The sequence below is a fragment of the Indicator indicator genome, chromosome 2 (genome assembly GCF_027791375.1).
Source record: "Indicator indicator isolate 239-I01 chromosome 2, UM_Iind_1.1, whole genome shotgun sequence".
NCBI classification, from domain to species: domain Eukaryota; kingdom Metazoa; phylum Chordata; class Aves; order Piciformes; family Indicatoridae; genus Indicator; species Indicator indicator.
Window position 1 is genome coordinate 111013 of NC_072011.1, and position 13778 is coordinate 124790.

The 13778-nt window shown below is 47.4% G+C and overlaps 1 protein-coding gene across 1 annotated transcript in view; it reads right to left on the reverse strand.

The window, feature by feature from the left end:
* The window catches only part of ASRGL1 (asparaginase and isoaspartyl peptidase 1), a 28183-nt gene extending 15227 nt beyond the window's left edge, over positions 1-12956 (reverse strand). The window contains exons 1-2 of the mRNA XM_054392764.1: positions 12766-12956; positions 5210-5352 (exon numbers count right to left, since the gene is read on the reverse strand). Of these exons, the coding sequence (XP_054248739.1) occupies positions 5210-5352; positions 12766-12952 (330 nt within the window). The 5' untranslated portion in view covers positions 12953-12956. The remainder of the gene's footprint in view (positions 1-5209; positions 5353-12765) is intronic.
* Between the last annotated feature and the right edge of the window lie 822 nt (positions 12957-13778).

Here is a 13778-nt window from a genome sequence, read left to right on the forward strand (position 1 = left end):
AGACCCTGTATCACCCTTTAAAGGAGTTTGTTGGGTTTTTCTAATAAAGATTTTAAGAAAAAACTTCCACTTTTTTACAGTAAGTAATTCAAAGAGTTTCCTCCCACACACAGATTCTGGTTACACACCCACTGCCCTCAGCTGCACAAACACTTGCATGGAGAGGAATAAGCTGCTCTGGAAAACACCAGCATGAGGGGATCTCATCAATGCTGACCAATACTTGAAGGGTGGGTGTCAGGAGGGTGGGACCAGGCTTTGTTCAGTGGTGCCCAGTGACAGGACAAGGGGCAGTGGGCACAAACTGGAACATAAGAACTTCCACCTAAACATGAGGAGGAACTTCTTTAATTTAAGGATGCCAGAGCACTGGAACAGCCTGCCCAGGGAGGCTGTGGAGTCTCCATCTCTAAGAGACATTCAAAAGCCCCCTGGACATGTTCCTGTGTGACCTTCTTTAAGTGAACCTGCCTTGCCAGAAGGCTTGAACTCAATCTCCAGAAGTCCCTTCTAACCCCTACCATTCTGTGCTGGGAGAGTGTGTTTGGCTTTTTCTTTCTTGTTTGGTTTTGGTTTTTGGGGGGGGTTGTTTGTCTATTTTGGGTTTTGGTTGGTTGGTTGGTTAGGGTTTTTTGTGGGGTTTTTGTTGTTTTTTTTTCCCCCAGTTCTCAGTGAAAGAAGGTATTTTAACAAGAATTTCATTTGTTTTTCTCTTCAACACATCTTGCCAATCAAAAATGCTGGTAGAAGAGGGAATTTGTGAATGCTCCCTCCCAGGGTGTGTTCAAGGCCAGGCTGGATGAGGTCCTGAGCAACCTGGGCTGGTGGGAGGTGTTAGAACTAAGATGATCTTCAAGGTCCTTTCCAACCTAAACTGAACAAACGCACATTTTTCTGTCTCATCCTTCTGCAGTTTCATGAATCTGTTTGCTAACCTGAAGTGTTTTATTTTTCTGAGGACACATTTATACAGAATAATCCAAAAGTTTCCACAGGTCTTACTAGCAAACAACAAATGTTGGCAAGTTTAGCTAATTTCATGGGAAACAGAAAAGAGGAAAATCCCTCAAAGTTCTGCAGCTGGCCTGAACTTCAGCTGATCACTGATGGCTGGCAGTGTGCAGAGCACAGCAGAATGTGCCCCTTTGGCCTCAGAAGCTGATGCCCTAAGCTCAATTCTCTTTGGTCTAAAGGGCTGGCTGATATAGTAGGGGGGAATAAAGACACAGGTTACCTATAGCAATGAATCAGTGCTCTAATGTTCACCAGCTGTTCATCTAATGAAATGTGGGAGCTGAGGGCATTACAATGTCCTATTAAAAAAAAAAAAAAAAAGCCCTTTCAATGCATCATTCTTGTTCTCTACAAACAGGAATAATTCAACAGGAATTTAACTGCTTGCTTAAGGATTTGTTGAATTAGTTAATATGCTAAGCCCTTTCTTTCTCTAGAGACGTAATAAATTGTGAATAGAAATTATTCTGGTGCCCTCTTTTCTTCTACCCCACGAATGTGGACAAGTTTGAGCCCAAGGAGAATGGGACAGCACACAGGATGAACGGGCACCACCACTCTAGAAGAGCTGCTCTGGCCACCAGATGGAGCCCAAAATGTTCCAGATCAGAATAACCAAAAATTACAAGCAGGTGGGGAGGGCATTTATGGGTTGGTTGGTTTGGGAAGCTGCAGGTTTCAGAATTCTGTAAGGCACCAAGGCACCTCAGAATCGCTGGGCAATAAGCATCCTAACATACAGCAACGCTGCAGTGAAAGAGGTGTCCCTCAGGGCTCTGTACTGGGACCTGTGCTGCTTAGTATTTTTATCAATGATACAGACAGAGGGATCCAGGCACCATCATCAGTGTGCAGATGGCACCAAGCTGAGTGGTGCTGTCAGTGTGCCAGAGGGACAGGATAGGATGCAGAGGGACCTGGATAAGCTGCAGAGGTGGTGCCCAGGTGAACCTCATGAGGCTCAACAAGAGCAAGTGAAGGGTTCTGCACCTGGGCTGGAACAATCCTCTCTGTCAATACAGACTGGGGGAGGAGGGGAGAGAAAGCAGCCCTGAGGAAAAGGACTTGGGGGTGCTGGTGGGAGAGAAGCTGGCCAGGAGCAGGCAGTGTGAGCTTGCAGCACAGGCGGCCAAGGGCAGCCTGGGATGCATCCAAAGCAGCATTGCCAGCAGAGCCAGAGAGATGATTCTGCCACTCTGCTCTGCTCTGGGGAGACTTCACCTGGAATGCTGTGTCCAGCCCTGGAGACCTCAATATAGGAAGGACATGGAGCTGATGGAGCAGGTCCAGAGGAGGGGCATGAAAACGCTCAGGGGGTTGGAGCAGCTCTGCTAGGAGGACAGGCTGAGGGAGCTGGGGGTGTTCAGCCAGAAGAGAAGGCTCCAGGGAGACCTAAGAGCAGCCTGCCAGAGCCTGTTTGCAAAGGCCTGCAGGGACAGGGCTTTGGGACAATGGCTTCAAACTAGAGCAGAGCAGATTGAGATGGGATGTGAGGAACAAGTTCTGCACCAGGAAGGTGGTGGAACACTGGACCAGGTTGCCCAGGGAGGTGGTTGAGGCTCCATCCCTGGAGATCTTCAAGGTGAGGATGGACATGGCTCTGGTTTGATCTAGTGGAGGATGTTCCTGCTGACTGCAGAGGGGGTGAGACTGGATGAGCTTTGGAGGTCTCTTCCAACCCAGACCATTCTATGATTCTATACTTAGAAGCACAGGAAAACCACAGTCTTACTACTCACTGCTCATAGAGTAACTATTTTTAATTGCACATAGTAAATCTCTTTAAAAAAATAATAATTAATATACTCTGAAAGGTACTGTGAAATAGTCTGGTTTTGTGTCCCAAAAGCCCTGACCAAGATGAGCAGAAGAGCAACATCAGCTGGCAATCTCATGTACAGTAAATAACCTGACATAGAAGCAGCAGAAACCTACCTGAAGAGAGATGAAGCAATTTAGGCAAACATTTGCATTTGAACTTTGTCATATACACAGAAATTTTAGCACTTCGGTAAAGAGTGAAACACATTGCTACAAAATGTCATGGCTTTAAGAGCTACACACCATGGTGTCCCCATCGTGAGAAGGACACAGGGCTGCTGGAGTGAGTCCAGAGGAGGACCATCAAGGTGTCTAGAGACAGGACAAGAGGGAATGGTTTGATTGAGGGACAGTAGGGTTAGACTGGAGCTGAGGAAGTTCTTCAGTACCAGGGTGGTGAGACTCCAGAATAGGCTGCCCAGGGAGGCTGTGGATGCCTCCTGCCTGGACGTGTTCAAAGCCAGGCCTTGAGTAGCAGAGTCCCATTGAGAGGTGTCCCTACCCATGGTGAGCAGGTTGGAGTAGGTGAGCTCTGAGGTCCCTTCCAACCTAACATTCTCTGATTATACCTGGTCCTGTACACTTGAATGTTAGGGATTTACTTTCAAATTTGGCCTCAACCCTTCTGAACACCAGAAGCACCACACAATGACAAGGGGTCCCTGTAGTAGTCAAGAGCAAAGAGTTTTTGGTTGAGGGACATTTTTACTTTGGTTTCTTTTTTTAAGAATTCTTTGGAAAATTATGTTCCCAAAACCCAACAGAGTTGTTCTGATTTCATTCTTGTTGACTTAAATGAGATTTTGTCATAGAGAGGACAACAGCAAAAAAAATCCATGGGTGGAAATGAACTGTAGAAGGGGCACTAAAGAAGTTATTTACAGAAAGAAAAATAAAAACCAACATGCTAGAAGAAATTTCTGCCCCCAACCTTCTACCTACATTCTCAAATTTTGAATGATTTGGTCATCTTATTTATTTGTTCTAGCTAAAAGATAGAAAAAAAACAATCTGAAGGAACAAAAAGCTTGTTCATCACAGGTTTTAACAAGTTCATTGAAATGTATGTCTCCTAGAAAAGTACTTATCATAAAGGCTTTAGTGAAGCCAGAACTGCCCACTAAAGAATTTATAATAAATACTTTAGTGGGAAGTTCTGGTTTGAAAAGCAGAACTATCCTGCTGTTCTGGGCAAAAAAGAATTCCAGTCTTCTCGGGAGGACAAATTACATTGCAGTCATCTTTACAGATCATCAAGAGGTTTTGTTTCCTCACAAGTTCTATTGAAAGGTTAAAGAAAAATAAATCCTCTCTGTTAATGGGTGAGTTTGCAAATATGAACCCTTCACAACAATCATGAATTGTTTCAGTTGGAAAAGACCCCTAAGATCATCCAGTCCAACCATCAACCTAACACCACCATGGCCACTAAACCATGTCCCAGAATGCCGTGGCCACAGGTTTCTTGAATGCCTCCAGGGATAGTGACTGCATCACCTCCCCGGGCAGCCTGTGTCAGTGCCTCACATGGGACAGCTGCACTAGCAGGATGAAAAACATAAACTCTGGGTAATGGTAGAACATATGGACATGGACAGCCTAATCCACACCAGTTCTGTGTTTCTGGAAAATGAGAGAGGCCTGCATTGGCAGATATTAGTGGGACTTCTGCTCCACATTTCAGCAAGCTCAGGTAGTCCAGAGGGTTCCTTGCTTGTAGCAGGAGCACATTCTTACAGCACTGACAATACTGGGAGACCAGTTTACCAGTTTCCTACACAAATAAACCTACAGAATCAGAGGTGCTCTCCCTCTGTGCAGGAGGTGTTTTGGCTTTCAAGTACAAGGGATCTGCTGCAGAGAATCCAGTGGAGAGCTGCGAGGACAAGTAAGGGACCTGAACTTCTCTGCTATGAAGAGAGACTGAGAGCCCTGGGGCTGTTTGGTGTAGAGAAGGCTGAGAGGGGATCTGATCAATGTCTATCAGTATCTGAGGGGTGGGTGTCAGGATGAAGGGGCCAGGCTCTGCTCAGTGGTGGTCAGTGGCAGGACAAGGATCAGCAGGTACAAGCTGGAACCCAAGAGGTTCCACCTCAACAGGAGGAGAAACTTCTTAACTGTGAGGGTGCAGAGCCCTGGAGCAGGCTGCCCAGAGAGGCTGTGGAGTCCCCTTCTCTGGAAACTTCCAAGACCCATCTGGTTGTGTTCCTGTGTGACCTGCCCTAGATGCTCCTGCTGTGGCAGGGGGGTTGGAGTGCATGATCTCCCATGGTCCCTTCCAGGCACTACCATTCCATGATTGTGATGTGTCAATACACCAGCTGAAGTCCCAAGGGACAAAAGCACATCCCACTGCAGTACATTCTCAGCATACCTTTTCCATGACAAGTCGAGCAAGTTTTATTGGGTTTGCTACACATTTAACTGCAGACACTGCTCCAGAGTCTAAATTTTTTCCATCCATGATAATGGCATCCATTTCTACTTCACCTTTTTGATTTAGAACAGATCCACAGCCTAAAGATAAAAAGAAAAAAAATATAAATAAAAGCATCAGGAAGAGAAAAAGGCATTAAGAGTTACCCATCAGGTGATTCAATTAGCAAATCTCATCAAGCAAACTTGCTCTTTCCTAGTTTGCTGCCTGACTTACTGGAAGTATCACCTGAATACAAAGAAAACAGCAGAAATGGCTGAGTGTAACCACAAATTGTTAACTGAACTCTCACGGGTACATTTACTTTATAATTCAGTTTTATTTTTATAATGTGAAAAATACACTTCCAATGCCATCCAAAATGAAATACTAACTATGGAAGTCAAAATTACCAATAACCATGAACAGAATTCCTTATGCCACAGATCACAGAATCACAGAATGGTAGGGGCTGGAAGAGACCTCCAGAGATCATCCAGTCCAACCCCCCTACCAGAGCAGGACCACCCAGACCAGGTCACACAGCAATGCATCCAGACAGGTTTTAAAAGCCTCCAGAGGAGACTCCACAACTTCTCTGGGCACCTGCTCTAGGGCTCCAGCACCCTCACAGTGAAGAAATTTGTCCTCATGTTGAATCCTATGTTCCAGGTTGTTTCTTGTGCTATCACTGGGCACCACCAAAAAGAGCCTGGTGCCTTCATCCTGATACCCACCCCTCAGATATTGAGAGACATTGATCAGATCCCCTCTCAGCCTTCTCTGCTCCATACTAAACAGCCCCAGGGCTCTCAGGCTCTCTTCATAGCAGAGATGTTCAAGTCTCCCAATCAATCTTGTAGCTCTCCCTTGGACTCTCTCCAGCAGGTCCCATTCTCTCTTGAACTCGGGATCCCAAAACTGGACACAGTATTCCAGGTGTGGTCTCACCAGGGCAGAGTACAGGGGGAAGAGAAAGTCCCTAGACCTGCTGCACTTCCAACACACAAGTCACTAAAATGGTAGTTTCAGGCAACTGTATTGTTTCTGGGTCCCTCTACCAAGATTCATAGAATGGTTTGGGTTGGAAGAGGCATTAAAAGATCATCTAGTTCCAATCCCCCACCCATGGGCAGGGACATTTTCCACTAAACCGGGTTGCTGAAGGCCCTGTCCAGCTGGCCTCAAACACCTCCAGGGAGGGGGCATCCATGACCTCCCTGGGCAACCTGTTCTAGTCTCTCCCCACCCTCACTGGAAAGAATTTCTTTCTAGCACTCCTGGCAGCATCTATACAGCATGGCTGTTTACACACACAGCATTCAAAGGACACCACTGATTGTTATGCCCACTCTTCCCAATCTTTAATGCTGTCTCTTGGCAATGTCTGTCTTTTCCTAGAAAGTATTACCACAACCCTGATTTTTCTCTTAGGAGGACAGATACCAGAAAGCGAGTTTTAAACAGCCACTGCAATCAGGGCCCTTTTCACACAGCTTTCAGCTCATTTTTGCCAGCTTCTGAGAGCAGCTGTAACTAATGAGTGTTAACACAAATATATGTATCTGTAAGTGATTACCATTTAGTCAAACCTGAGCTAGGGCTTAAGGCTCAAGTAAAAGTTAAATGAGAGAATGTCACCCTTATGTTAATGATATAATAGTACACACCACACCTGTAAGTCAGCTTCATGATTTCAGGCTGAATCCCCCCAAAAACAAGATGTTCAACCCAAGTCAGTAACAAAGCACTTCATGTGAAGTAAAAGCTCTCCCAGACTTTCAGTTACAAGATGAGAAGGAACAAGAGTAGCTCTGCAACCTAAGTGTGCATACAACTATTAGCTGAGTTATCTAAAACATTCAACACTGACAGGTCTTTCCTTCCATGTTCATTCCTGACATACCTTGGTGGGAGTGGGGAAATATTCTCAGTGAAATTCATCAAAATACTAGATTTGAGGTCATATGAAGCGGAGAAAATTGTTCAGGTACTGACATTAATTAACATTCAACATTAGGAAATGCAGTTATGAACCCTTACAGGATAAATCCGTGATTCGTATCATAGAAAAATAGAATGGTAGGGGTGGGAAGGGACCTCTGGAGATCATTGAGTCCAACCCCACTGCTAATGAAGGTTTGTCTAGATCACATTGGACAGGAACACATCCAGGCAGGTTTGAACGTCTCCATCATACTGGAATATTTATTTACAAAAGCACTAACTACAAGCATGAATGACCAAACCTAGAGCTCCTGTTAGCAAAACTTGGATTTGCTGCAGGGAAAGATCAAGTGTGAAGGCTTAAACGCTGCTGCAAGACATATTCAAGTGCCTTAAACATGAACATGGGCTAAACATACTCCTTAAGGGGTTTGTGTCTTAAAACTCAATACACAGTACAGCAAGAGGAAAAGATTAACCTCAAATTAACCTACTTGGAAAGATTAACCTACTTGGAAAAGATTAACCTCAAATTAACCTACTTGGAAATATCCAGTGGACTAGGGCTCTGGAAGGAAGGGGGGCCCTAGAGAGCTGGTTGATGTTCCAACATTACCTTCTCCAAGCTCAACAGAAATGTATTCCCTTGTAAAAGAAATCAAGTAAGGCAAGCAGAAGACCTGCACGGATAAGCAAGGGACTCTTAGTAAAACTGAAAAACAAAAAGGAGGTTTACAATATGTGGAAAAAAAGGACTGGTCAATTGGGAGGATTACAGAGAGGTAGCCAGGGAACATAAAGATGCAAGAAGGAAAGCCAAGGCCCTCCTGGAACTGAATCTCGCCAGAGGGGTGAAGGAGAACAAGAAGAGTTTCTTCAAATATATCAATGATAAAAGGAAGAGCAGGCAAGAGGTGGGCCCACTGCTGAATGAGCTGGGAGATACAGTAACTGATGATGCAGAGATGGCAGAGTTACTGAATGCCTTCTTTGCCTCAGTCTTCACTCCTAAGACCAGCCCTCAGGAAGCTCAGTCTCTAGAAGCAAGGGAGCAGAACTGGAGAGACGTGGACATTCCGCCGGTCAGGCAGGACACGGTTAGAGATCTCTGATACCATCTGAAGACACACAGATCCATGGGCCCTGATGGGATTCATCCACGAGTGCTGAGAGAGCTGCTGATACTGTTGCTGAACCTCTCTCCATCATCTTTGAAAAGTCATGGAGAACAGGAGAGGTGCCTGGGGACTGGAAGAAAGCAAATGTCCTTCCAGTCTTCAAAAAAGGCAAGAAGGAGGAGCCAGGCAAGTACAGAGCAGTCAGCCTCACCTCCATCCCTGGAAAGATGATGGAGCAGCTCATCCTGGAGGTCATCTCTAACCACATGGAAGACAAGAAGGTAATCAGGAGTAGCCAACACAGATTTACCAAGGGGAGGTCCTAACTAATCTGATAGCCTTCTGTGAAGTTATGACCAAGTGGGTAGATGAGGGCAGAGCAGTGGATGTCAAGTATCTTGACTTCGGTAAAGCTTTTAATACTGTCTCCCATAACATCCTCATAGAAAAGCTCAGGAGATGTGGCACAGATGGCTGCCAGTAAGGTGGATTGCAAACTGGCTCCACAACAGAGCTCAGAGGGTCGTCATCAGTGGCACAAAGTCAACTTGGAGGCCTGTGGCCAGTGGTGTCCCCCAGGGATCAGTACTGGGTCCAGTTTTGTTCAATATTTTTATCAATGACCTGGATGAGGGCATTGAGAGTACCCTCAGCACGTTCTGATGATACAAAACTGGGAGGGTTGGCTGATACCACTCAGGCTGTGCTGGCATCCAGTGTGACCTGGACAGGCTGAGAGCTGGCTGCAGGCAAACATCATGGAGTTTAATAAGGGCAAGTGCAGGGTCCTGCATCTGGGGAGAAATAACAGGTACCAGGACAGGTTAGAGGCTGCCCTGCTGGAAAGCAGCTCCACAGAAAAAGACCTTGGAGTGCTGGTGAGCAGCAAGTTCTGCATGGAACAACAATGTGCTCTTGTGGCCAAGAGAGCCAATGGGGTCCTGGGATGTATCAAGAAAGGTGTTCAGCAGGTCTAGGGAGGTTCTTCTACCTCTCTATTCTGCCCTGGTGAGACCATACCTGCAATCCTGTGTCCAGTTTGAGGCTCCCCAGTTCAAGAGAGACAGAGAGCTGCTGGAGAGAATCCAACAGAGAGCCAGGAGGATGCTTAGGGGACTTGAGCATCTCTCCTGCGAAGAGAGACTGAGAGCCCTGGGGCTGTCTAGTCTTGGGAAGACTGAGAGGGGATCTCATCAATGTCTATAAATATGCGAGGGGTGGGTGTCAAGTGTAGGGGGCCAGGCTCTTTTAGGTGGTTCACAGCAATAAGCCAAGGAACAATGGAGACAAACTAGAAGATTTCAGCTCAACATGAGAAGAAACTTCTTTGCAGTGAGGGTGACAGAGCACTGGAACAGGCTCCCCAGGGGGGCTGTGGAGTCTCCTTCTCTGGAGACTTTCAAAACACACCTGGATGCATTCCTGTGCAGACTAACCCAAGTGATGCTGCTCTGGCAGAGGGGTTTGGACCTGATGATCTCTTGAGGTCCCTTCCAACCTCTGATATATTGTGATACTGTAAAGTAATATGGCACCACAAAAATAAAATAATCACAGAATGTTAGGGGCTGGAAAGGACCTTGAAAGATCATCCAGTCCTGCCAAATCAGGGCCACCCAGAGTAGGTCACACAGGAACACATGCAGTTGGGTTTTGAATGCCTCCAGGACGGAGACTCCACAACCTCTCTGGGCAGCCTGCTCCAGTGTTTTATCACCTTTGCAGTGAAAAAGTTTTTCCTTATGTTCACATGGAACCTCCTCTGCTTCAGCTTGCAGCCATTGCCTCTTGTCTTGTCATTAGGTATCTCTGAGAAGATACAAAACTGGCAGGTATAAAACATCAAAAAAAGAGAGTACTCATCTGTCTAAGTGTACTCACAAGAAACTATGGTACATGCCACACTGTCTTCTTAGGCAAACTACTTTGTGTTATCAGTATTTACTGCACTGCAATGTGTATAATTCAAATAAAAGGCAAGCCAGCTTTCGCAGAAGCATCAGGACAAAACACTTCACAGACAGTGTGAGTTGGAAGCCCAGAAAGCCAGTGGCAGCCTGGGCTGCATCAAACGCTACGAATTTCTACAGGTATATTAATGGTAAAAAGAAGACTAGGGAAGGTGTGGGCCCCCTCAGAAAGGAAACAGGTGAAATGGTCACAAGTGACCTGGAAAAGGCTGAGGTTCTCAATGACGTCTTTACCTCAGTCTTCACTGCAAGGGCCTCCAGCCATACTCCTGGAATAGTCATGGAAGCTAATGGCAGGGACCGGGAGGAAGAACTGCCTATGGTGAGTGAAGATCAGGGTCGTGATCACCTGAAGAACCTGAAAGTGTTCAAGTCCATGGGACCTGACGGGATACACCCACAGGTACTGAGAGAACTGGCAGAGGAGGTTGCTAAACCTCTCTCTATTATATTCCAAAAGTCCTGGCAGTCTGGGGAAGTCCCCACTGACTGGAAAAGGGTAAACATTACTCCCATTTTCAAAAAGGGTAAGAAGGAAGAACCAGGGAACTACAGGCCAGTCAGTCTCACCTCTGTGCCTGGTAAGATCATGGAGCACATTCTCCTGGAGGCACTACTGAGACAGAAGAATAGTGAAGAGGTGATTTGGTACAGTCAGCATGGCTTCACAAAGGGCAAATCCTGCCTGACAAACCTGGTGGCCTTTCATGAACATGTGACAACATTAATAGATGAGGGGAGAGCAACTGATGTCATTTACCTGGACCTGAGCAAAGCCTTTGACACTGTCCCGCACCACATCCTGGTCTCCAAACTGGTGACACATGGGTTTGATGGGTGGACCACAAGATGGATAAAGAACTGGCTTGATGGCCACACCCAAGGAGTGGCTGTCAATGGCTCCATGTCCCAGTGGAGGCCAGGGACAAGTGGAGTCCCTCAGGGATCAGTCCTGGGACCAGTCTTGTTCAATATCTTTGTTGGTGACATGGACAGAGGCATTGAGTGCACCCTCAGCAAGTTTGCTGATGACACCAAGCTGTGTGGTGCAGCAGACACGCTGGAGGAAAGGGATGCCATCCAGAGGGACCTGGACAGGTTGGAGAGGTGGGCACAAGCCAACCACATGAGGTTCAACAAAACCAAGTTCAGGGTCCTGCATCTGGGTCGAGGCAATCCCAAGCACAAATCCAGGCTGGGCAGTGAGTGGCTAGAAAGCAACCCTGAGGAGAGGGACCTGGGGGTGCTGGTGGACGAGAAGCTCACCAGGAGCTGTCAATATGCACTTGCAGCCCAGAAAGCCGACCAGATCCTGGGCTGCATCAAGAGAAGTGTGGCCAGCAGGTCAAGGGAGATGATTCTCCCCCTCTACTCAGCTAAGGTGAGACCCCACCTGGAGTACTGCATCCAGTTCTGGAGCCCCTACTACAAGAAGGATATGGACATGCTGGAAGGTGTCCAGAGAAGGGCCACCAGGATGATCAGAGGGCTGGAGCACCTCTCCTATGAGGAGAGACTGAAGGAGTTGGGGCTGTTCAGTCCGGAGAAGAGAAGGCTCTGAGGTGACCTTCTTGTGGCCTTCCAGTATCTGAAGGGGGCTACAAGAAAGCTGAGGAGGGACTTTTTAGGGTGTCAGGGAGTGATAGGACTAGGGGGAATGGAATAAAGCTGGAAGTGGGGAGATTCAGGCTGGATGTGAGGAAGAAGTTCTTCACCATGAGAGTGGTGATAGCCTGGAATGGGTTGTCCAGGGAAGTGGTTGAGGCCCCATCCCTGGAGGTGTTTAGGGCCAGGCTGGACGAGGCTCTGGCCAGCCTGACCTAGTGTGAGGTGTCCCTGCCCATGGCAGGGGGCTTGGAACTAGATGATCCTTGTGGTCCCTTCCAGCCCTGACTGATTCTATGATTCTAAAAGCAGCGTGGCCAGAGACGGAGAGAGGAGATTCTGCCACTCTGCTCTGCTCTGGGGAGACCTCACCTGGAGTAGTGCATCCAGATCTGGAGACTTCAACACAGGAAGGACATGGAGCTGACAGAGCAGGTCCAGAGGAGGGCCACAAAAATCATCAGGGGGTTGGAGCAGCTCTACTACGAGGACAGGCTGATGGAACTGGGGGTGTTCAGCCTGGAGAAGAGAAGGCTTTGGGGAGACCTAATAGCAACCTGCCAGTACCTGAAGAGGGCTACAAGAAGGCTGGAGAGGCTGTTTGCAAAGGACTGCAGGGACAGGACCAGGAACAAGTTCTGCACCATGAGGGTACTGGAAAACTGGAACAGATTGCCTAGGGAGATTGTTGAGACCTCATCCCTGGAGATATTCAAGGTGAGGCTGGACACGGCTCTGGTCTTATCTAGTGGAGGACATCCCTGCTGACTGCAGGGGGGTTGGACTGGATGACCTTAGGAGGTCCCTTCCAACCCAGACCATTCTATGACAACTAAATGATGATTCTAAATCCACTTTGGTCTTGCAAAGTTACCTGCATTAAAGTGAGAATCGTCTTCCATGGATCGCACTGCCTCCTCAACTGCATCTAGGGCACTGCCTCCCTGTTTCAGGAGACTGTACCCTTGCAGAGCAGCTCTGACCACACCAGCACGACATCCCTCTTCTCGTTCCTTAAAGATCCGTCCGGCTCCACCATGCACCACAATCACAGGCTTCATCCCAGCAAAGTCTTACTGAGGCTTCCAGCTCTGCACGCAGGTTATTGCCAATTAGCCTGCTTTGGAAAAAAAGAGTCTTTAGCATGTGTTCCCTTCTACATGGAGAGAGACCTGCAGGTTAGTTAATAGATTATGGTCCGCTTGACTGCAAACTTCTTGTGCCCACAGAAGGGCAACCAGAATGATAGAGGACTGAAAGCCCTGGTACATGAGGAAAGGCTGAGAGAGCTGGGGTTGTTCAGCCTGCAGAAGAGAAGCAGTGCATTATGGGTGGCTATCAGGAGGATGGAGACTCCCTTTTTGCAAGGAGTCCCATGGAAAAGACAAGGGGCAATGGGCACAAGTTACTCTGGGAGACTCCCATTGGATTCCACAAGTAAATGTTTCCCCATGAGAACAGCCAGACATTGGAATCATCTCCCAAGGGAAGCAGTGAATTCCCCTACACTGGTCAGGGTTAAGACTCATCCTGACAGGGTGCTGGGCCAGCTCATTTCAATAACACTATCACGTAAAAGGTTGGACCAGATGGTTGCGGGGGTCCCTTCCACCCTGGCGTTCCACAATTCATTCTACCTCTCAGGAAGATGAGTACCCACATGACAGAGCTCCTACTTCAAGTCTGGAGTGAGTGGAAGCAACTTTGTGCAGTGCGGAGGCTTTCCCTTGTTTTGAGCATGGGCTGGGCCAGATGACCTCTGAAGGCCCCTTCCAGCCTCAGTTACTCTACAATCTCATGAGGTAGCACAAACCCTGTCTGGTGGTATTGTGAGTTACACAGAAACAAGCATTCTGAGTAACCCTTGATCCTGCTAACTGCTCTTCC